The sequence below is a fragment of the Salvelinus namaycush genome, chromosome 40, assembly GCF_016432855.1.
Source record: "Salvelinus namaycush isolate Seneca chromosome 40, SaNama_1.0, whole genome shotgun sequence".
NCBI lineage: Eukaryota > Metazoa > Chordata > Actinopteri > Salmoniformes > Salmonidae > Salvelinus > Salvelinus namaycush.
Window position 1 is genome coordinate 13,275,504 of NC_052346.1, and position 23,481 is coordinate 13,298,984.

The 23,481-nt window shown below is 42.4% G+C and overlaps 1 protein-coding gene across 2 annotated transcripts; it reads left to right on the top strand.

Annotated features, from left to right (window-relative positions):
* Window positions 1-378: 378 nt before the first annotated feature.
* On the top strand, window positions 379-19,880 carry LOC120033525 (zinc finger protein 585B-like). Of its 2 annotated transcripts, XM_038979905.1 has the most exons (3): window positions 379-1,186; window positions 16,549-17,713; window positions 17,998-19,880. In XM_038979905.1, the coding sequence occupies exons 1-3, from the start codon at window positions 767-769 to the stop codon at window positions 18,030-18,032; spliced, it is 1,620 nt and encodes a 539-aa protein (XP_038835833.1). In that variant the 5' UTR covers window positions 379-766; the 3' UTR covers window positions 18,033-19,880. The 2 variants fall into 2 exon arrangements, with proteins under 2 accessions (XP_038835833.1, XP_038835832.1); XM_038979904.1 differs by having other exon boundaries at window positions 16,549-19,880.
* Window positions 19,881-23,481: the final 3,601 nt, after the last annotated feature.

Genomic DNA, 23,481 nt, shown 5'->3' on the forward strand with positions numbered 1-23,481 from the left:
GGTCTTTTCAACCAGGTTTATCAACTGGGGTCGGTCTCCCTAGTTTTCTCTTCTGCACACTTTTTGGGTTGCCACTAGTTACCACAGCCACAAAGTCAAAAGTGTCCAGAGTAAAAAATCAGATAAACAAAAAAACTTTTTGGTGCTAATTTAAGGTTAGACAAAAGGTTAAGAGTGTGGTTACGGTTAAGGTTAGGTTTAAAATCAGATTTTAAAAATATAAATGTTTTAAATAGGCGGGGTTTAGACATTTTTACTTTGTGGCTGTGGTAACTAGTGATGACCCCACTTATTGGCCCTTTGGACTTTCCATACTCTGCATTGAGAAGTAAAGTGAAACGTCTGCATGCATTTTACGACATTTCGCCGTGCATGTGATTTGCATATCGGATCATGTAAAATGCCAACTCTCAAGTGCCAATGATTGCAGAAAATAGTTAGCTAGATTCGTTATCAATCGGTAGTTTAGGTTGCTGTGTTTGTCTAGTTCTTTCTAAACCTGACCACACTGCGTCTGGTGTGGAGAGAGGAATAGCATACCGTAGACAGTAGGATAGATATGCAGTAGCAACAACAAGCCTTGGATCGTGTGAGATGATGATAGGATTTTTATTTTCTTTGAATCAAATCTAACCAAAGCTTCAATTGCTACCTGCAGAAGCAGACAAAAATGTTGTTTATAGAATAGCACACCAGACTTCGTTGGTTTGCAGCCTCTGGTTTTATTCGCACTCTTTCTGTTCGGATATATAACACATCAGAGAAAATGGCGGAACTTGAGAAGGAAGGACTGAACCAAACAATGCATGAGAACCAAGATGAAGATGAGCCCCATTATACTGATGACACTAAGACAAGCAAGATGCAAGACGACGCAAGTTTCGAGGAAAAGCTAATTGAAGAGGTCAGAAGGTACAACAATTTGTACAACACCTCATTGAAAGACTATAAAGACTTCACAATAACCAGTAACAGCTGGAAGGAGATAGCCCAAACTCTGAGAGTAGAAGAACAGATTTGCAGGACGAAATGGAAGAAATTGAGAGACAGATATGTCAGACTGAGGAGGAAAATTAAGGGGAAGAGTGGGGATGCAGCATCAGGAATACAAACACAAATACTCACCACACTGTCCTGGCTGTCTGGCTATATAAAACACAAGGAGACGAAGTCAGACTATCCACAGGTAAAGATACTTCTACTGTCAATTAACCTTCTCTAACCTAGATCACTACCCAGTGGGCAAAACCTGGTTGAAAAGACGTCACTGTTTGAATGTGTTTTTTTTGTTACGCCTTTTTACTGACCAGGGTATGACGTATTTTACTGACCACCATAGGACCATTTGGTCATAATTCTGTCCACTATATTATGTACTGGTCATATTTAAGACCATCATAACCTGGTGATGACCACTTGACTACAGTTTATTACATACTGTAAAAAGTATTTCATTGGAGAAAGTTGGATAGTGAAAGTTGGATTGTTCATTATATTTCTATTTGTTTCCATAGGCACCAGTTAGTTTAATTCTGCAACATATTCTTACATTTAAAATAGATCAAGAAATGGAAAAAACAAATCAATTTTTTTGCATATCTGCGTACAGTAATTGTTTCATAATACAGACCAATATCTATCCTACCCTGCCTTTCTAAGGTCTTCGAAAGCCAAGTTAACAAACAGATTACCAACCATTTCGAATCCCACCGTACTTTCTCCACTATGCAATCTGGTTTCAGAGCTGGTCATGGGTGCACCTCAGCCACGCTCAAGGTCCTAAACGATATCATAAACGCCATCGATAAGAGACATTAATGTGCAGCCGTATTCATCGACCTGGCCAAGGCTTTCGACTCTGTCAATCACCACATTCTTATTGGCAGACTCAACAGCCTTGGTTTCTCAAATGATTGCCTCGCCTGGTACACCAACTACTTCTCAGACAGAGTTCAGTGTGTCAAATCGGAGGGCCTGTTGTCCGGACCTCTGGCAGTCTCTATGGGGGTGCCACAGTGTTCAATTCTCGGGCCGACTCTTCTCTGTATACATCAAGGATGTCGCTCTTGCTGCTGGTGATTCTCTGATCCATCTCTACGCAGACGACACCATTCTGCATACTTCTGGCCCTTCTTTGGACACTGTTAACTAACCTCCAGACGAGCTTCAATGCCATACAACTCTCCTTCCGTGGCCTCCAACTGCTCTTAAATGCAAGTAAAACTAAATGCATGCTCTTCAACCGATCACTGCCCGCACCTGACCGCCCGTCCAGCAGCACTACTCTGGACGGTTCTGACTTAGAATATGTGGACAACTACAAATACCTAGGTGTCTGGTTAGACTGTAAACTCTCCTTCCAGACTCACATTAAGCATCTCCAATCCAAAATTAACTCTAGAATTGGCTTCCTATTCTGCAAAAAAGCATCCTTCACTCATGCTGCCAAATATACCCTCGTAAATCTGACCATCCTACCGATCCTCGACTTCAGCGATGTCATTTATAAAATAACCTCCAACACTCTACTCAACAAATTGGATGCAGTCTATCACAGTGCCATCAGTTTTGTCACCAAAGCCCCATATACTACGCACCACTGCAACCTGTACGCTCTCGTTGGCTGGCCCTCGCTTCATACCCGTCGCCAAACCCACTGGCTCCAGGTCATCTACAACTCTTTGCTAGGTAAAGCCCTGCCTTATCTCAGCTCAATGGTCACCATAGCAGCACCCACCCGTAGCACGCGCTCCAGCAGGTATATCTCACTGGTCACCCCCAAAGCCTATTCCTCCTTCGCCCGCCTTTCCTTCCAGTTTTCTGCTGCTAATGACTGGAACGCACTGCAAAAATCACTGAAGCTGGAGACTCATATCTCCCTCGCTAGCTTTAAGCACCAGCTGTCACAGCAGATCTCAGATCACTGCACCTGTACATAGCCCATCTGTAAATAGCCCTTCCAACTACCTCATCCCCATACTGTATTTATTCATTTATCTTGCTCTTTGGCACCCCAGTATCTCTACTTGCACATTCATCTTCTGCACATCTACCATTACAGTGTTTAATTGCTATATTGTAATTACTTTGCCACCATGACCTATTTATTGCCTTACCTCCCTTATCTTACCTCATTTGCACTCACTGTATATAGACTTTTCTTTTGTTCTATTGTATTATTTACTGCATGTTTGTTTATTTCATGTGTAACTCTGTTGTTGTATGTGTCGAACTGCTGTGCTTTATCTTGGCTAGGTCGCAGTTGTAAATGAGAACTTGTTCTGAACTAGCCTACCTGGTTAAATAAAGGTTAAATAAAATTAAAATTATTCACCCACAGACATGCATAGAAAGACTGGGACACAGGGTATATAAAGGCCCATTGTTTTATTTTATTAATGATTAATAAGAGTTGTGTTAAGGGGTAGGATCCTCAAGAACCTCTGAGCACAGAAGGTGATCTGGAGCATAGTGGTGTGATGTCTCAGATCTGCAGTGAAGAGAATCAGCGCATTACAACTTTATCAATTTGAACTAGAAAAGTACCTTCCTGAATAAACTTTGTAGACTCAGCTGGCTAAAACTATTTCCATGGTACTAAACTCAGCAAAAAAAGAAACGTCCTCTCACTGCGTTTATTTTCAGCAAACTTAACGTGTAAAATTAGAGGTCGACCGATTTTATAATTTTTCAATGCCGATACGATACCGATTTTATTGGAGGACCAGAAAAAAGCCAATACCGATTAATCGGCTGATTTGTGTGTATGTATGTGTAATAATGACAATTACAACAATACTGAATGAACAATGAACACTATATTTGAATTTAATATAATACATAAATAAAATCCATTTAGTTTCAAATAAATAATGGAACCTGTTCAATTTGGTTTAAATAATGCAAAAACACAGTGTTGGAAAAAAGTGCAATATATGCCATGTAAAAAAGCTAACGTTTAAGTTCCTTGCTCAGAACATGAGAACATATGAAAGCTGGTGGTTCCTTTTAACACGAGTCTTCAATATTCCCAGGTAAGAAGTTTTAGGTTGTTATTATAGGACTATTTCTCTTTATACCATTTGTATTTCATAGACCTTTGACTATTGAATGTTCTTATAGGCACTATAGTATTGCCAGCCTAATCTCGGGAGTTGATAGGCTTGAAGTCATAAACAGCGCTGTGCTTCAAGCATTGCGAAGAGCTGCTGGCAAACGCAGGAAAGTGCTCTATGAATGAATGCTTACGAGCTTGCTGCCACCGCTCAGTCAGACTGCTCTATCAAATCATAATTATAATATAATAAACACACAGAAATACGAGCCTTAGTTCATTAATATGGTCAAATCCGGAAACTATCATTTCGAAAACAAAACGTTTATTCTTTCAGTGAAATACAGAACCGTTCCGTATTTTATCGAACGGGTGGCAACCCTAAGTCTAAATATTGCTGTTACATTGCACAACATTCAATGTTATGTCATAATTATGTAAAATTCCGGCAAATTAATTACGGTCTATCTTAGGAAGAAATGTTCTTCACACAGTTCGCAACAATCCAGGCGGCCCAAACTGCTGCATATACCCTGACTCTGCTTACACCGAACGCAAGAGAAGTGACCCAATTTCAGGCACCACATTGATTATATGCAATGCAGGACAAGCTAGATAAACTAGTAATATCATCAACCATGTGTAGTTAACTAGTGATTATGTTAAGATTGATTGTTTTTTATAAGATAAGTTTAATGCTAGCTAGCAACTTACCATGGCTCCTTGCTGCCTGCACTCACGTAACAGATGGTCAGCATGCCACGCAGTCTCCTCGTCGATTGCAATATAATCGGCGTTCAAAAATGCAAATTACCGATTGTTATGAAAACTTGAAATCAGCCCTAATTAGTCGGCCATTCCGATTTAATCGGTTGACCTCTAGTGTAAATATTTGTCTCGTTGTCTATGTCTAAATAAACCTGTCTCGTTGTCTATGTCATGTCTCAACTGCTCACATTTTCTTACCAACTACAGTCGTGGCCAAAAGTTTTGAGAATGACACGCATATTCATTTTCACAAAGTCTGCTGCCTCAGTTTGCATGATGGCAATTTGTATATACTCCGGAATGTTATGAAGAGTGATCAGATGACTCGCAATTAATTGCAAAGTCCCTCTTTGTCATGCAAATGAACTGAATCCCCCAAAAACATTTCCACTGCATTTCAGCCCTGCCACAAAAAGACCAGCTGACATCATGTCAGTGATTCTCTCGTTAACACAGGTGTGAGTGTTGACAAGGACAAGGCTGGAGATCACTCTGTCATGCTGATTGAGTTCGAATAACAGACTGGAAGCTTCAAAAGGAGGGTGGTGCTTGGAATCTTTGTTCTTCCTCTGTCAACCATGGTTACCTGCAAGGAAACACATGCCGTCACCATTGCTTTGCACAAAAAGGGCTTCACAGGCAAGGATATTGCTGCCAGTAAGATTGCACCTAAATCAACCATTTCTCGGATCATCAAGAACTTCAAGGAGAGCGGTTCAATTGTTGTGAAGAAGGCTTCAGGGCGCCCAAGGAAGTCCAGCAAGCGCCAGGACCGTCTCCTAAAGTTGATTCAGCTGCGGGATCGGGGCACCACCAGTACATAGCTTGCTCAGGAATGGCAGCAGGCAGGTGTGAGTGCATCTGCATGCACAGTGAGGCGAATAATTTTGGAGGATGGCCTGGTGTCAAGAAGGGCAGCAAAGAAGCCACTTCTCTCCAGGAAAAACATCAGGGACAGACTGATATTCTGCAAAAGGTACAGGGATTGGACTGCTGAGGACTGGGGTAAAGTCATTTTCTCTGATGAAGCCCCTTTCCGATTGTTTGAGGCATCTGGAAAAAAGCTTGTCCGGAGAAGACGATGTGAGCTCTACCATCAGTCCTGTGTCATGCCAACAGTAAAGCATCCTAAGACCATTCATGTGTGGGGTTGCTTCTCAGCCAAGGGAGTGGGCTCACTCACAATTTTGCCTAAGAACACAGCCATGAATAAAGAATGGTACCACCACATCCTCCGAGAGCAACTTCTCCCAACCATCCAGGAACAGTTTGGTGATGAACAATGCCGTTTCCAGCATGATGGAGCACCCTGCCATAAGGCAAAAGTGATAACTAAGTGGCTCGGGGAACAAAACATTGATATTTTGGGTCCATGGCCAGGAAACTCCCCAGACATTAATCCCATTGAATTTGTGGTCAATCCTCAAGAGGTAGGTGGACAAACAAAACCCCACAAATTCTGACAAACTCCAACCATTGATAATGGAAGAATGGGCTGCCATCAGTCAGGATGTGGCCCAGAAGTTAATTGACAGCATGCCAGGGCGGATTGCAGAGGTCTTGAAAAAAGAAGGGTCAACACTGCAAATATTGACTCTTTGCATTAACTTCATGTAATTGTCAATAAAGGCCTTTTGACACGTATGAAATGCTTGTAATTATACTTCAGTATTCCATAGTAACATCTGACAAAAATATCTATAGACACTGAGGCAGCAGACTTTGTGAAAATGAATATTTGTGTCAATCTCAACTTTTGGCCACGACTGTACAATCAAACACACACGAGTGGTAGCAAAGGCTTGTTTTCTCCTCTGTCCATTCATATTGAAGTGGGACATTCATTCATTGGTCATCAGTCTGGAACATTTTAAGAGAGGATATCAAAATTAGACAGTAGTTGGATAATGAAAATGTTTAACTCATCTCTAAAGGCTAAAGTTGTGCTTAAACCTCCTCATACATGTTGTAATATTAAAACAACTTTTTATAAACACACTGCTCCATAATCCTGAGGACATTGTCCCGGACAGAGGTTCCCCCAATCGAGGACAGCTTGGCAGTCTTAAAAAAAAAGAAGGGTAAATGCAAAACTAAGTATGTGTAAAGGGTCACAAACAAGTCACAAGGACCGAGTCCCAAATACATGCAATGACTTGTTCAACAACATCTTTGTCTATTTATTGAGGCTACCTGACAGCTACCTGACAGCTACCTGACATGACAATGTTTTCTAAAGTTATTGTGATCATCTCTCTCACACACACAGAGAACATACACATTTACTGTCACTAAATAAACAGGTGTCAATGTTAACTAGCTACAACCAATGGCTACAACAGGTAAAAATGTCATTAGTCAGTTAAGTTAGCTAACTCTAGCTAGCCAATATTTCCTTGATGTTCTTCTCCCCAACAAACCGCCACTTTACTTACAAAAGTAAAACAAGAATGCAGGAGAGCACGGGCTACCACTTAGCAGTCAAGTCTTTTCGAAGATTTTTGTGTGTAAATTTCTAAAACTGTTGTCTTCTAGCTCTGATGTTGTGTAGCCTACCAGGCGCTCTGTCCCAACAGCCATATGGAATGTTGACACTTGAACAAGGCAGGCTACCTGCGTGCAGTGATTCCAATCCAAGTTTTAGCTGGAACTGAAATGCCTAGCTCCTTACTTGTCTACTAAAATAAAATTACTGCATGTGTTATTATCTTCTTAAAAGCTTTAAGGGGAAATATAAAAGTCATATTTTCAGGGTAAAATTCAGGTGCAATAATTTATTTATTGATGGAAATAAATGCGCTAAAAATAGGGTTTTGTAAATCCTGGTGTATTGTAGTAGGATATTGAAATAAAAGACCTAGGCCTATTAAGTGGACTCGCCCCGAGTACCATTAGACGGAGCACTGAGTAATATGATTCTGCCGGACTCGGGAAGAGTCTGAGTCCATGCAAAGTCCCCCGAGTCTCAAACGAAATATGCCTGAGCCCAGCGTGTTGACTGGGTACAGTATGCCATGAGACCCTAATCCGCTTTGGTGCGCTCCTTCAGCTGTGGTTTGCCAACTGTGCTAAGCTGAATCATGTAAACCCTGCTGAAAAAGAACATTACTCCAATTGTATTAATTGTAATGGTTCTAGTGTCTTATATCCAATTGGTGCATGGCCCAGAAACACTATGCACTTGTTTATATATGCTGAACAAAAATATAAACGCAACATGCACCAATTTCAAATATTTTACTGAGTTAGTCAGTCAATTTAATTAAATTCATTGGGCCGTAATCTATGGATTTGGCATGACTGGTAATACAGATTTATACAAGTTTATTGAAATTCATTGTGGAGAGCTCATTTATATACACTGCTCAAAAAAATAAAGGGAACACTTAAACAACACAATGTAACTCCAAGTCAATCACACTTCTGTGAAATCAAACTGTCCACTTAGGAAGCAACACTGATTGACAATACATTTCACATGCTGTTGTGCAAATGGAATAGACAAAAGGTGGAAATTATAGGCAATTAGCAAGACACCCCCAATAAAGGAGTGATTCTGCAGGTGGTGACCACAGACCACTTCTCAGTTCCTATGCTTCCTGGTTGGTGTTTTGGTCACTTTTGAATGCTGGCGGTGCTCTCACTCTAGTGGTAGCATGAGACGGAGTCTACAACCCACACAAGTGGCTCAGGTTGTGCAGCTCATCCAGGATGGCACATCAATGCGAGCTGTGGCAAGAAGGTTTGCTGTGTCTGTCAGCGTAGTGTCCAGAGCATGGAGGCGCTACCAGGAGACAGGCCAGAACATCAGGAGACGTGGAGGAGGCCGTAGGAGGGCAACAACCCAGCAGCAGGACCGCTACCTCCGCTTTTGTGCTAGGAGTAGCACTGCCAGAGCCCTGCAAAATGACCTCCAGCAGGCCACAAATGTGCATGTCAGCATATGGTCTCACAAGGGCTCTGAGGATCTCATCTCGGTACCTAATGGCAGTCAGGCTACCTCTGGCGAGCACATGGAGGGCTGTGCGGCCCCACAAAGAAATGCCACCCCACACCATGACTGACCCACCGCCAAACTGGTCATGCTGGAGGATGTTGCAGGCAGCAGAACGTTCTCCACGGCGTCTCCAGACTCTGTCACGTCTGTCACATGTGCTCATGTGCTCAGTGTGAACCTGCTTTCATCTGTGAAGAGCACAGGGCGCCAGTGGCGAATTTGCCAATCTTGGTGTTCTCTGGCAAATGCCAAACGTCCTGCACAGTGTTGGGCTGTAAGCACAACCCCCACCTGTGGACGTCGGGCCCTCATACCACCCTCATGGAGTCTGTTTCTGACCGTTTGAGCAGACACATGCACATTTGTGGCCTGCTGGAGGTCATTTTGCAGGGCTCTGGCAGTGCACCTCCTTGCACAAAGGTGGAGGTAGCGGTCCTGCTGCTGGCTTGTTGCCCTCCTACGGCCTCCTCCACGTCTCCTGATGTACTGGCCTGTCTCCTGGTAGCGCCTCCATGCTCTGGACACTACGCTGACAGACACAGCAAACCTTCTTGCCACAGCTCGCATTGATGTGCCATCCTGGATGAACTGCACTACCTGAGCCACTTGTGTGGGTTGTAGACTCCGTCTCATGCTACCACTAGAGTGAAAGCACCGCCAGCATTCAAAAGTGACCAAAACATCAGCCAGGAAGCATAGGAACTGAGAAGTGGTCTGTGGTCACCACCTGCAGAATCAGTCCTTTATTGGGGGTGTCTTGCTAATTGCCTATAATTTCCACCTTTTGTCTATTCCATTTGCACAACAGCATGTGAAATGTATTGTCAATCAGTGTTGCTTCCTAAGTGGACAGTTTGATTTCACAGAAGTGTGATTGACTTGGAGTTACATTGTGTTTAAGTGTTCCCTTTATTTTTTTGAGCAGTGTATTTTGTGATATGAGTACGAGGTATGTCTACTTCACCGTCAGCCCATTTTATTGGTAAACTGCAGGGTAATGTAAAAGTTGTATTTTTTTAAAGATCCAATACGTAATATTGTACACTTATTATAATTAGGTTTTAGTCCAGAAAAGTTATCTAGATCTTCAATGACACATTGCAGGGATCTAGCTTGCGGACTTGAGTCATCGGCATACATGGACACCTTTTGTTTTTAAGCCTTGGATTTCTATTCCTCTAATGTTGTTATTGGATCTGATTTTAATAGTGTTAAAGGAATTGAATTCCTATATGTTCAATTAAAACACTCTGCCCATTCATAAGAATTTGTAAGATACTTATTAGCATAAAATGGACAGAAACCAGTCTCAAAATCAATCAATCAATAGCGTTTATTCTCGAGAGTACTGATCATAGTACAATTTACATCAGGTTATATAATAATAATGACGTCATTGTCACGATCGTCAATGGGTGAGAGAGAGGACCAAGGCGCAGCGTGTGCAAAATACATTCTCTTTTATTTTGAGAAGGGAAAAAACACGCAACGAACACTATAACAAAACGAAACAAAACAACAAACGATCGTGAAGCTATAAACGTAAGTGCACACACAAGCTACAAACGTACAACATAGACAATTACCCACATTAACCTAGTGCCTATGGCTGTCTTAAATATGGCTCCCAATCAGAGACAATTAATGACATCTGTCTCTGATTGAGAACCATTCAGGCAACCATAGACACCTACACTAAACACAAACCCATCTACTCTACTTAACCCCCTAAACCATACAACCACCCTAGACAATACAAAAACACATACCTTCCCCATGTCACACCCTGACCTAACTAAAAATAATAAAGAAAACAAAGAATACAAAGGCCAGGGCGTGACAGTACCCCCCCCCCCCAAAGGTGCGGACTCCGGCCACACAACCTGACATTGAAGGGGAGGGTCCGGGGTGGGCCTTATTATGGCGGCGGCTCGGGTGCGGGACGTGGCCCCCACTCCACCATTGTCAATACCCGCTTTGGTGGCGCCTCTGGAGCGGCGACCCTTGTAGCAAGTCCCGGACTGAAGACCATCCCAGAGGGCGCCACCGGACGGATGGGTAGCTCCGGACTGAGGGGTAGCTCCGGACTGAGGGGTAGCTCCGGACTGAGGGACGGCAGCTCCGGACTGAGGGACGGCAGCTCCGGACTGAGGGACTGCAGCTCATGGCTGGCTGACGGATCTGGCTGCTCATGGCTGGCTGACGGATCTGGCTGCTCATGGCTGGCTGACGGATCTGGCTGCTCATGGCTGGCTGACGGATCTGGCTGCTCATGGCTGGCTGACGGATCTGGCTGCTCATGGCTGGCTGACGGATCTGGCTGCTCAGATGGCGCTGGACAGACGGATGGCTCAGATGGCGCTGGGCAGACGGATGGCTCAGATGGGGCTGGGCAGACGGGCAGTTCAGGCGCTGCTGGGCAGACGGCAGACTCTGGCCGGCTGAGGCGCACTGTAGGCCTGGTGCGTGGTGCCGGAACAGGTGGTCCCGGGCTGGGGACACGCACCTGAAGGCTAGTGCGGGGAGAAGGAACAGGGCATACTGGACCCTGGAGACGCACATTTGGCCTAGTGCGTGGTGCCGGCACTGGTGGTACCGGGCTGGGGACACGCATCTCAGGGCTAGTGCGGGGAGAAGCAACAGGATGCACAGGACTCTGGAGAAGCACAGGAGGCTTGGTGCGTGGTGCCGGAACTGGTGGTACCGGGCTGGAGACACGCACCATAGGGCGAGTGCGTGGAGGAGGAACAGGGCTCTGGAGACACACTGGAAGCCTGGTGCGTGGTGTAGGCACTGGTGGTACTGGGCTGGGGCGGGGAGGTGGCGCCGGAAATACCGGACCGTGCAGGCGTACTGGCTCCCTTGAGCACTGAGCCTGCCCAACCTTACCTGGTTGTATGCTCCCCGTCGCCCGACCAGTGCGGGGAGGTGGAATAACCCGCACCGGGCTATGTAGGCGAACCGGGGACACCATGCGTAAGGCTGGTGCCATGTAAGCCGGCCCGAGGAAACGCACTGGTGGCCAGATGCGTTGGGCCGGCTTCATGACATCCGGCTCAATCCTCAATCTAGCCCTGCCAGTGCGGGGAGGTGGAATAACCCGCACCGGGCTATGAACACGTACAGGAGACACCATGCGCTCTACTGCGTAACACGGTGTCTGCCCGTACTCTCGCTCTCCACGGTAAGTACAGGGAGTATGCGCAGGTCTCCTACCTGACTTCGCCACACTCCCTTTTAGCCCCCCCCCCCCCCCCCCAAGAAATTTTTGGGTTGTACTCGCGGGCTTCCAGCCTTGCTTCCGTGCTGCCTCCTCATATCGCCTCCTCTCGGCTTTAGCTGCCTCCAGCTCTTCACGAGGGAGGCGATATTCTCCCGGTTGTGCCCAAGGACCCTTTCCATCCAGTATCTCCTCCCATGTCCATGAATCCTTTGTGTATTGCTCCTGTTGCTGCTTTACACGCCGCTTGGTCCGATTCTGGTGGGTAATTCTGTCACGATCGTCAATGGGTGAGAGAGAGGACCAAGGCGCAGCGTGTGCAAAATACATTCTCTTTTATTTCGAGAAGGGAAAAAACACGCAACGAACACTATAACAAAACGAAACAAAACAACAAACGATCGTGAAGCTATAAACGTAAGTGCACACACAAGCTACAAACGTACAACATAGACAATTACCCACATTAACCTAGTGCCTATGGCTGTCTTAAATATGGCTCCCAATCAGAGACAATTAATGACATCTGTCTCTGATTGAGAACCATTCAGGCAACCATAGACACAGCTAGACACCTACACTAAACACAAACCCATCTACTCTACTTAACCCCCTAAACCATACAACCACCCTAGACAATACAAAAACACATACCTTCCCCATGTCACACCCTGACCTAACTAAAAATAATAAAGAAAACAAAGAATACTAAGGCCAGGGCGTGACAGTCATAGGTTTTAAAATGTCCTTCCTCCTCTCGGATACAATGGCAATACAGTTCACAGCCTCCTCACATTGTCTGCCACCTGTTAAACAATCTATAACCAGCCCAAGGTCTCTCCCCTCCCTGGGTAGAGACAGAATTTCCTGTAAGGAACACGTCATTCCAGCCTGTCTGATGATAACTCCATTCTTTCTAACAAGGAACAGACATTCCTTGTTCCAGTTCTTGATTACAATTTCACACATTATATTCAGCATTATGATTATAATAAGATTCATACATCCATACAGTAACATAGTAGTATTCTGTTTAGTTATAATTCTAAGTCAAATGTACACATAATTTAGTCATTATTCATAAAAATCCCATAACAAATAGCTAGCAGTTCGATGGCCATAACGAATAGATATGGTGACAGCGGACACCCTTATTTAACTCCTCTTGACAATTCAAAACTCTCTGAGAAGTAGCTGCTATTTACTATTTTACACCTGGGGTTGCTATACGTTACTTTTACCAATTTTATAAGAGAATCGCCGAAATTTAAAAAGTCCAGGAATTTATAAATAAGATCCAGTCTTACTTTATCAAAGGCCTTTTCAAAATCTGCTATAAATACCAGGCCTGGCTTTTTAGATGTTTCATTATGTTCTATTATTTCCAGTAGTTGTCGTATATTATCTCCAATGTATCGTCCATGTAAAAAACCTGTCTGACCAGGATGAACAATACCTGGTAAAACCTTTTTAATTCTGAGTGCTATACATTTCACTAGTATTTTTGCATCACAACATTGAAATGTAAGAGGCCTCCAGTGTTTTAGTTAGACTGGATCTTTATATTTGCCTGGGTCTTGTTTTAATAATAGGGAAATTAGACCTTCCTGCTGAGTACCTGACAGATTACCATTTCTATAGGAGTAGTTATACTCAAAGCTCCATTGTTAGCTTGTTTTATCAAAAAAGGCTTGATATATGTCTACCGGTAGGCCATCAAGCCCTGGGATTTTTCCAGACTGAAAGGATTTAATAGCCTCAAAGTTATTCCTCTGTAATTTGGCCTTCGCACTGATCTTTATGTACATTTTGTTAATTTTCCCAAAAAATTTAAAATATTTGGAAAGAATTCCTTACCATAATCATCATTCAGTGGGTGAGGATGAGACGGAAAAGAGAACATCTGCTTAAAATATTTAGCTTCCTCTTTTAAAATATAATTTGGCGAGTCATAGATGACTCCGTCTTCAGTAACGAGCTTCTGCAAATTGTTTTTGTTAGCGTTCCTGTGTTGGAGATTCAGGAAGAATTTGGTGCATCTTTCTCCATATTCCATCCAGTTTGGTTTATTTTTGGAATAGATTACATTAGATTGTTCTTGAATAAGTTCGTTCTTTTTGTTTTTCTCTGTAGTATCATTTTTATTGCTATCTACCTGTACTATTAGATCATGTATTTCCCTTGTTAGTGTTGTCTCTTCAGCCAGAAACTGCTTTTTATTATTGATGAATATTGAATAGATTTTAAAAATTTTAATTTTATTATTCATGAATAACCTCTGAAGGTACATTTATAAAGGTATCCCAAACAATAAGGGGATTTGCTGAACCTATCTTATACTGGAAAAATTCAGTTATACATTATTTTAGTTAAAAATACATTGTCCTCCAGTTAACTTTGATAAAATGTCCAATATCCCCATCCGCGTGGAAATTCTATAAGAGTTATGTGAAGGCCAATTAGATGATGATCCAATCGCATTCTGTCTCCTATTAAAACCTTTTTAACCTTTTGATGAAAGAGACAAGAAAGTAGTCAAGATGACTAGCTTGGTTAAGTCTCCATGTACACTACCATTCAAAAGTTTGGGGTCACTTAGAAATGTCATTGTTTTGTCCATTAAAATAACATCAAATTGATCAGAAATACAGTGTAGACATAGTTCATGTTGTAAATGACTATTGTAGCTGGAAATGGCAGATTTTTTCAAATGGAATATCTACATAGGTGTACAGAGGCCCATTTATCAGCAACCATCACTCCTGTGTTCCAATGGCACGTTTTGTTAGCTAATCCAAGTTTATAATTTTAAAAGGCTAATTGATCATTAGAAAATCCTTTTGCAATTATGTTAGCACAGCTGAAAACTGTTGTCCTGATTTAAAGAAGCAATAAAACTGTCCGCCTTTAGACTAGTTGAGTATCTGGAGCATCAGCATTTGTGGGTTCGATTACAGGCTCAAAATGGCCAGAAACAAAGAACTTTCTTCTGAAACTCGTCAGTCTATTCTTGTTCTGAGAAATGAAGGCTAATTCCATGCGAGGAAATTCCCAAGGAACTGAAGATCTCGTACAACGCTGTGTACTACTCCCTTCACAGAACAGCGCAAACTGGCTCTAACCAGAATAGAAAGAGGAGTGGGAGGCCACGGTGCACAACTGAGCAAGAGGACAAGTACATCAGTGTCTAGTTTGAGAAACAGACGCCTCACAAGTCCTCAACTGGCAGCTTCATTAAGTAGTACCCGCAAAACACCAGTCTCAAAGTCAACAGTGAAGAGGCGACTCCAGGATACTGACCTTCTAGCCAGAGTTCCTCTGTCCAGTGTTTGTGAGGTAGCCGGATCTTTCCACAATGGAGTATGTTGTTCCTCCATAGCATAAAGCTGTTGATACTCGTAGATTTCCTTCAGGATCTCCTTAATATCCAGGTTGGCTCTGAACTGCAAACAGTTGTTTACAAATGTTTTTAACGATGCGTCTTTCCCACGACGACCATGCTTTCGCTGTTTTGTTTGTAATTAACAGGCTGCTCTGTGAACTCTCGTGTCAATGAAGGCTTTGGTTTTCTATAGTATGTAAAGTTGGCTAGCTAGCTGATAAGCAGCTCATTCTACTCAGCACCTACTGGACCGCTGCATCAGAGAGTCAGACAACTCTATTCTTTCTAACACACTGTTCTTTCTAAACAAGTCTGCTCTGGGCTTGAAAGATACTGACCACGAATAGGAGATTTGATGTGTAATGTAATAAGCAGTAAGTATTCAATGGTGTCTGTGCACTTAGCTAGCTACCATCCCATAGCACACATTGCATTTGAAGTGTGACTGGCTCGTCTGTGGATGTACGGAGACAATTTCCTATTTTTCTTCCCTTTTTGTTGTCACTCCTGTTGGTTCCCCAAGTGGGGGTTCATGCTGTCTGATTGGGTTAAAGTCAAGTTGTTGGCCACTGACAAGTATTGCGATTCTATGAGTAGAAACGATAGGTTTGTCGGCACGCAGCAGGTACTGCTTTTGTTCTTGCAAGAGAAGGTCTCCCTCAGTGATAAATATCTATCGGCAGTGAGATTCTCAGTGTGTTTCATGCTTTAGATAACTGGTCAGTAGATCAATCAGATTTCAACCCAAATAGGAAGTATTTTTCATGACGTCGAAAAGATGTCATAGAAAATACGTCCTGAACAGATTTCAACCAGAAAAATAGGTCTTTATCATGTCATATGCCCGCTGGGTAGCCTATGCTATGGTGATCTCTAGACCTAATGAAAAACAATACATTATCATGTTGATACTGCTAGGTATTTCAAATGATTAGAACTAGCTACTACTGTAAAAATGTATAGACCTAAGTTATTTGTTTAGCTATTTATTGAATGCTATCTATTCTAATTTGGACTTTAACCATATCGAAAAGTAGACTATATTATCTATTACAAAATGAATGTTTTAGAGAACAGAGACGATACTAGGCCTACTAGTAATTATGCAATTTTAAATGTATTTCCAGGCAGAGGAGATGGACACCTCAGAAGACCTGCAAGATGACAACCTGATCGAGCAGGAACACTTCCACAGTTCTAATAATGAACAACAAGATGGACATTTGGCAGTTAGGAGGAATGTAATATTAGAACGAACTAAATTCAACCAAAGACAACAAGAAGCAGGAGAGACAGCTGATGATTTTATCACTGCACTTCATTGTTTGTCGGAACATTGTGGTTATGGAGCTCTGCTCAGTGAGATGATAAGAGACCGACTAGTCGCAGGCTTACTTGACAGAAGACTGTCCAAGCAATTACAAATGGACCCAGAACTAACACTGGATAAAGCTGTCGCACGCATTCGTCAAACTGAACTTGTGGAAAAGCAACAGGACCTGCCAGAGTATACCTTCAAAGCTGCCAGCAGCAGAGAAAATGAAAGCCGTGTGCTTTCATATAGAAAGCATCAATGCCCAGCCAATGTCCAGTGCCAATCAGAGAAGAAGAATCAAAACTCAGAAAGACCACAACAACCCCAAACAACACAGGAGAATGCAGAAGATCCCCTAGATACTGATGACACTGATGTCTTCAGTCCTGGAGGAGAAAAGCCTCACTACTGCGCTTACTGCGGTAGGAGCTTTCAAAAAGTGAGGGATCTTATAAGACACCAGCGAACACATACTGGAGAGAAGCCTCACCACTGCCCTGATTGCGACAGAAGTTTTGCTCGATTAGATAAGCTAAAGATCCACCAAGAAATGCATATAGGAGTGAAGTCTCACCACTGCCCTGATTGCAACAGAGGTTTTGCTCGTTTAGATAAGCTTAAGTCACACCAAAAAATACATGCAAAAGACAAACATATTTTTCACTCCTCTGACTGTGTGAAAAGCTTTGTCCTATTGGAGAAGCTTGAAAAACACCAGCTGGAGAATACCTTCAAAGCTACCAGCAGTGCATCCAATGTAGATCGTGTGCTCACACAGCAGAGAACATTCAGCAAAGTCAGAGAGAGTAAAAGGCAGCAGAGTAAAATACGAGCTAGAGCTCCCGGAAAGAGAACACCATCACATAGCAAAACAATGCATGAGAAGGAAGAGGAGCCCCTAGATACTGATGACTCTGATGATTGGATTGAGGGTTTCGGTCCTGGAGGAGAGAAGCCTCACTACTGCTTTGACTGCGGTAAGAGCTTTAGAAAAGTGAGGGATCTTATAAGACACCAGCAAACACATACAGGAGAGAAGCCTCACCACTGCCCTGTTTGTGACAGAACTTTCGCTAGATTAGATAAACTTAAATTACACCAAGAAATACATACAGGAGTGAAGCCTTACCACTGCCCTGATTGTGAGAGAAGTTTTGCTCGATTAGATAATCTTAAATTACACCAAAAAATACATATTAAAGAGGAACATGTCACGCTGAACCATCAAACTAAAATGAATGTTGACTGTTTGCACACACAGCAGAGAACAGCCAGCAGAGGCAGGCAGAAGAGTAAAATGCGAGCTAGTGCACCAGGGAGGAAAATGGTCCAGTCACAGCCAGGCAAAGACTCCACTTACAGAAGTTCAGTTCGAAAGAATCAACAGTCAGAAAAACTGCAACAACCCCAAACAACGCAGGAGAATGAAGAGGATCCTGAAGGTACTTCTGATAACTGGACCAAGAGTTTCAGAACTGTAGAGAAGCCATACATCTGCTCTGACTGTGGTAAGAGCTTCAGACTAGAGAATCGTCTTTTAAGACATCAGCGAACACATACAGGAGAGAAGCCTTACGACTGCCCTGACTGTGACAAAAGTTTTGCGCGATTAGATCATGTTAAGTCACACCAAAAAACACACATGAAGGAGGAACGTAATTTCCGCTGCTCTGACTGTGTGAAAAGCTTTGTCCGATTGGAACAGCTTGAAAAACATCAGCTAACACACAAGAAAAGTTACAGCTGTTCAAAGTGTGAGGAAAGGTTTTCAGACCTGGTTGACTGGAAAGCACACTTTTTAGTACACAGAGAGATCCTCCACTGTCCTGACTGTGACAAGCAGTTCTTATACAAGGGACTTTTTGAAAGACACAGGAGAACACATTTGAGAAAGAGAGAGAAATTTCTCTGCACAATATGTGGGAAGGAAATTCACAACTTTAAAATACACATGCGAGTACACACGGGAGAGAAACCATATCACTGCACTGAGTGTGGGAAGAGTTTTGCATATACAAAATCGTACAAAACACATATATTAACACATACCTCTGGAGAAAGAGCAACCTATCCTTGTTTGGAATGTGGAAAGACATTTACTCGCATAGATGGCATGGTGAGACACGTGAGGAGGGTTCATACTGGAGAGAGAAATCATCAGTGCGGAGACTGTGGGAAAAGATTCTTTCGAAAAGAGTCATTGAAGAGACACAGTCTAGTTCACACTGGAGAGAAACCATACCAATGCTCTGTCTGTGGGCAACGCTTCTCCCAAGATGGCGACAGAAAACGTCACGAGAAGAGGCACTACTCTGGTGTCTCAGATTTCCTCGATCTATAATGCAGAAGTGGTGTTTGGCATTGCAGGAATCCACCCAATGTGATTTCTAACCAGTTGTTCTTTCGCCTCCAGGTGGCCTGGAATTGCCACCACAGACTGTAGCTGATACACAACAAGTCTGAGTATTACTGTTAGCATAGCAGTATTTCTTTTTTTTCAAAAGTCTTATTTTAAATGTGTTTTTAATATTTTGTTTCAACAAAAGCATAGTAAACTATCAATAGGGGTCATTGTTCAATTATGGGCCTTCCCCATTGGTGATTTGCAGTCAGCTATATTGTATTAAAGATGCACAATGCAGATATCGCTCCACAATTTTCCTGGTTGCTAAAATTCTAATAGATCGCCTAATTTCAGTTTATGTGACATAACAAGCAAGGATAGTGTACAATTGTACCATCTATACCGGTTGTGAAATATATTTTCCAGAACCAAAAATAATGTATTTTCAGCTCGTGTCCAAAACCGAAAGTAAAAGAGGGCAACTTCCGAATGGGAAGCGTAGAAATCTATCGCTTCTTAGACTTGATTTCGATGAGAATTACAGATCTATAACACACATTTATGTGAATTTGGTCAGGTCGCCCAAGAAGTTACATATTGCAGCTTTAATGTTGATATTTTGATTATCAGGTGGGCCACACGCTACTTTGAAATAATGCCTATGAAAGGTTACCAACTACGACCTTCAGCGAGTGTATACGTTTGTGTCATGACGTTGGCCTGTGGGTAGGTTTATGACAGTCATAAATACCTCTTTCCCCCTTTTTCTCTCTCCCTACTATAACTGATGTGACATAAGGAAACCCATGGGTTAACATAGAGATTCTGGGTAACATCAGAAGTTGGGGGAAATTAACTATATTCTGGTAACCCGACCAACTGAACATATGCGGTGGTACTTAAGGTATATTATGTCAGTTCGGTTGCCCTCTGACACATTCTCATCAATGATAGAATGACATAAACTCTGCTGTGGAAAGTCTAAACGTCAGAGGTATCGGATTCACATGGAATTGTTGTTTAATTCAAATGTTTGAATATGAAATTATTTGTGAAGAGATGAAATTTAATTTTAGCTTCCAAATGAGAGATCTGGACTTTCATAAGTGTTCCTCTGCTCACAGTGGCCCGCCCCTGTGAAGAGGCATGGGTTATAAACTTTTCAGACACACCCCTCTCCCTCCACTATAAAAGCCATTGACAAGAATATAACTTCCTGTTCCGGGTACACTAGGATGACGGTCCGGTGTCAGAATGGTTCAGATAATAACTACAGAACTAAGCCAACAGCAGCATGGACTTTGATTGTGAATGGTATGAACTTTGAACTCGTATTCACTACAGAAGTGATATCTCCTAGCCGTTGAGTTAGCAACAGCTAAACGCAGGTTAGGAAGGACGTTCCTGCACCCAACCCACACAACGTTCCTCCAACGTATCCAGTAAGGCACCAGAGACATTCTTCAATGACAGAGGACTCGGGTTGGCGACACGGTCCATCTACCACCAACCTACTGAAGCGCAGCTCAGAGTAAATATTTATTGCATTTTCCTCTTCAAATGGGCGGTAATTTAGAATGCATAAGATACTGTATTTATGATAGCACAGCTTCGCCTCTGTTCCAGTCTCCCGCTCTTTCACTAAAAGCCCCCCCCTTTCCTTTGTGTAACAAGCTGTCATATCTATTCCGCCCGCTAGGGACGTTTTTCTGTATGACGTAATTTGTGATCAAGTTATGATTTAATTGTATATGTGTGATTAGTTAGGTATTTAGTAAATAAATAAACCCAATTTTGTATTGCTGATTCAACTTGTTAGCCAGGATTCTTGCAGATAATCAAGGATTTACAACTTTCAGATGAGACTGAATAAAATGACGATTAATGTGACTGTTATGGATGTAAAATCTTACTAAATCTTTAAGAGTTTATTCGAAAGATAACAGCTCTATAAATATTCTTTCGTGGTGTCCCTCTCTAGTTAATTAACATTTACATGATTAGTTCAATCAGGTAATATTAATTACGGAGAAATTATTTTATAGAATAGCATGTCATAGCAATTAATCTGGCATAGTCAAAGACACTACATTTGTCTGGAATGTGCTCTTAAGCTGCAGAGGTCAAACAAATTCTCCAGCTGGCTGCCACCAATGAGGTATCAGTGACCCGGAGTTAGGGCAGGGCGGGCATCTACAGATCAGATGCACCACTGAACACTACAGACAAAACCCAATACCTTAATACCTTGCCTGGCTTCCCATTTACATCGATCCAGCCAACTGACGTTTCTTCTCCACGATGAGTCTGGATTTGCCTTAGATTTCTAGAATACGAAAACATTCTGACCGTTCTGATTGATACCAGAAATCGATGGGTTGGCCCAGCGCCAGCCTCCATGATGATGTTATCAACTTTGCATGGTTAAGATTTGTTAGACTATCCAATCGCTGATTAATTTGTTTTGTACAATGCTCCTCATTTTGAAGTCGCACAAACGACTTCTAGGTTGGCAATGCCTTCAGAAAGTATTCATACCCCTTGACTTATGCCACAGTCTGTTGTGTTACAGCCTGAATTCTAAATAGATTTTTTCCCTCCACACACACATTACCCCATAATGACAATGTGAAAACATGTTTCTTGAAATGTTAGCAAATTTATAGAAAATGAAATACAGAATTTACACCCCTTTCATATGGCACTCCAAATTTGAGTTCATGTGGATCCAATTTCCTTCGATCATCCTTGAGATGTCACTACAACTTAATTGGAGTCCACCTGTGGCTTTATATAGACAGGTGTGTTTCTTTCTAAAGGTCCCACAGTTGACCGTGCATCTCAGAGCAGAAACTATACCATGAAGTCCAAGTAACTGTCCATAGATCTCAGAGAGAATTGTGATGAGGCATATATCCTGGAAAGGGTATCGTATAAAACAATTTCTAGAGTGTTGAAAGTTTCCAAAAGCACAGTGGTCTCCATCATTGGAAAATTGAAAAAATGCAGAACTACCCAGACTGCCTAGAGCTGGCCTTCCGACTAAACTGAGCAACCGGGTAAAAAGGACCTTGGTCAGGGAGGTGACCAAGAATCCAATGACCACTCTGAAAGAACTAGAGTTCCTTGACTGAGATGAAAAACCTGTCAGAAGGACGACGGTCTCTACAGCACTTCACCAATCTGGGATTTACGGGAGCGTGGCCAGACAGAAGCCACTCCTGAGAAAAAGGCACATGACAGCACCCCTGGAGTTTGCAGAAAAGTATGAACGACTGAAAGAATAAGGCAAAATATTCTGTGGTATGATAAGATCATTTTTACTCTTTGGCCTGAATGCAAAGCGCTATGTCTGGAGAAAACCAGGCACAACTCATCACCCGTCTAACACCATCCCTTTTGTGAAGCATGATAATGGCAGCATCCTGCTATGTGGATGCTTTTCAGCGGCATGGACTAGGAGACTTGTAAGGATGGAAGGAACAATGAATGGAGCCAGATACAGGCAAATCCTTGATGAGAACCTGCTTCAGAGTGCAAACAACCTTAGACTGGGGCAAAGATTTACGTTCCAACAGAACAATGACCCCAAGCATACAGCCAAAGCAATGCTGGAATGGCTTCAGAACAAGAATGTGAGTCCTTGAGTGGCCCAGACTTGAATCCAATTGAAAATCTGTGGAAAAACTTTAAGATTGCTGTTCACTGCCACTCCCCATCTAACTTGAGGTTGAGAAAATCCAGATGTGCCATGCTGATACAGATATACCCAACATGACTCAAAGATGTAATTGCCGCCAAAGGTGCTTCTACAAAGTATTGCCTCAGGGGTGTGAATTATGTAAATTAGAGATTTCATTTTCAATACATTTTTAAAAACATGTTATCACTTTTTTCATTTTCGGTAGATGGGTGTGATTTTTTTTAAGTTAAAAAAAAAGTTGAATTCAGGCTAACTCAATGTGGTCAAGTGGTATCAATACTTTATGAAGCCAATGTATGTAGCGATAGATAGAGCAGCAGAATTAGGTTCAGGGTGTCGTCAGGCAACCCAATACCGTCATTAGTTAGGCTTTTAAATGTCACTAGATGGGGAAGCTGTTCACATTAAGATGTTTTTGTTTTTAATCATGTTCTTATTTGTATATTGTTGTTCCCCCTGTGTTATACAATCTGCATTGCAAACTAGAATTTTGAATAAAAGATAAGTAGGGCATAGTTCAAATGTTGGGGAGACTCTTTGGATGTGTTTACACAGGCAGCCCAATTCTGGGGTCCATTCAGTTATTTCAAAAGTTGCTACGTTGTGTGACGGTTTGTACTGAATGACACGTTTTCCCAAAATGGTACACACCGTTCTTCAACAGCCATTCAGTACAGTACTGTTTGTTTAATTAAACC

What these genes read in the sequence shown, in the direction of transcription:
- LOC120033525 (XM_038979904.1), top strand. Translation starts at nt 767, where the DNA reads ATGGCGGAACTTGAGAAGGAAGGACTGAACCAAACAATGCATGAGAAC. An exon ending in CGAAGTCAGACTATCCACAG is followed by an intron (nt 1,187 to 16,548) that starts GTAAAGATACTT and finishes ATGTATTTCCAG; the next exon opens with GCAGAGGAGATGGACACCTC.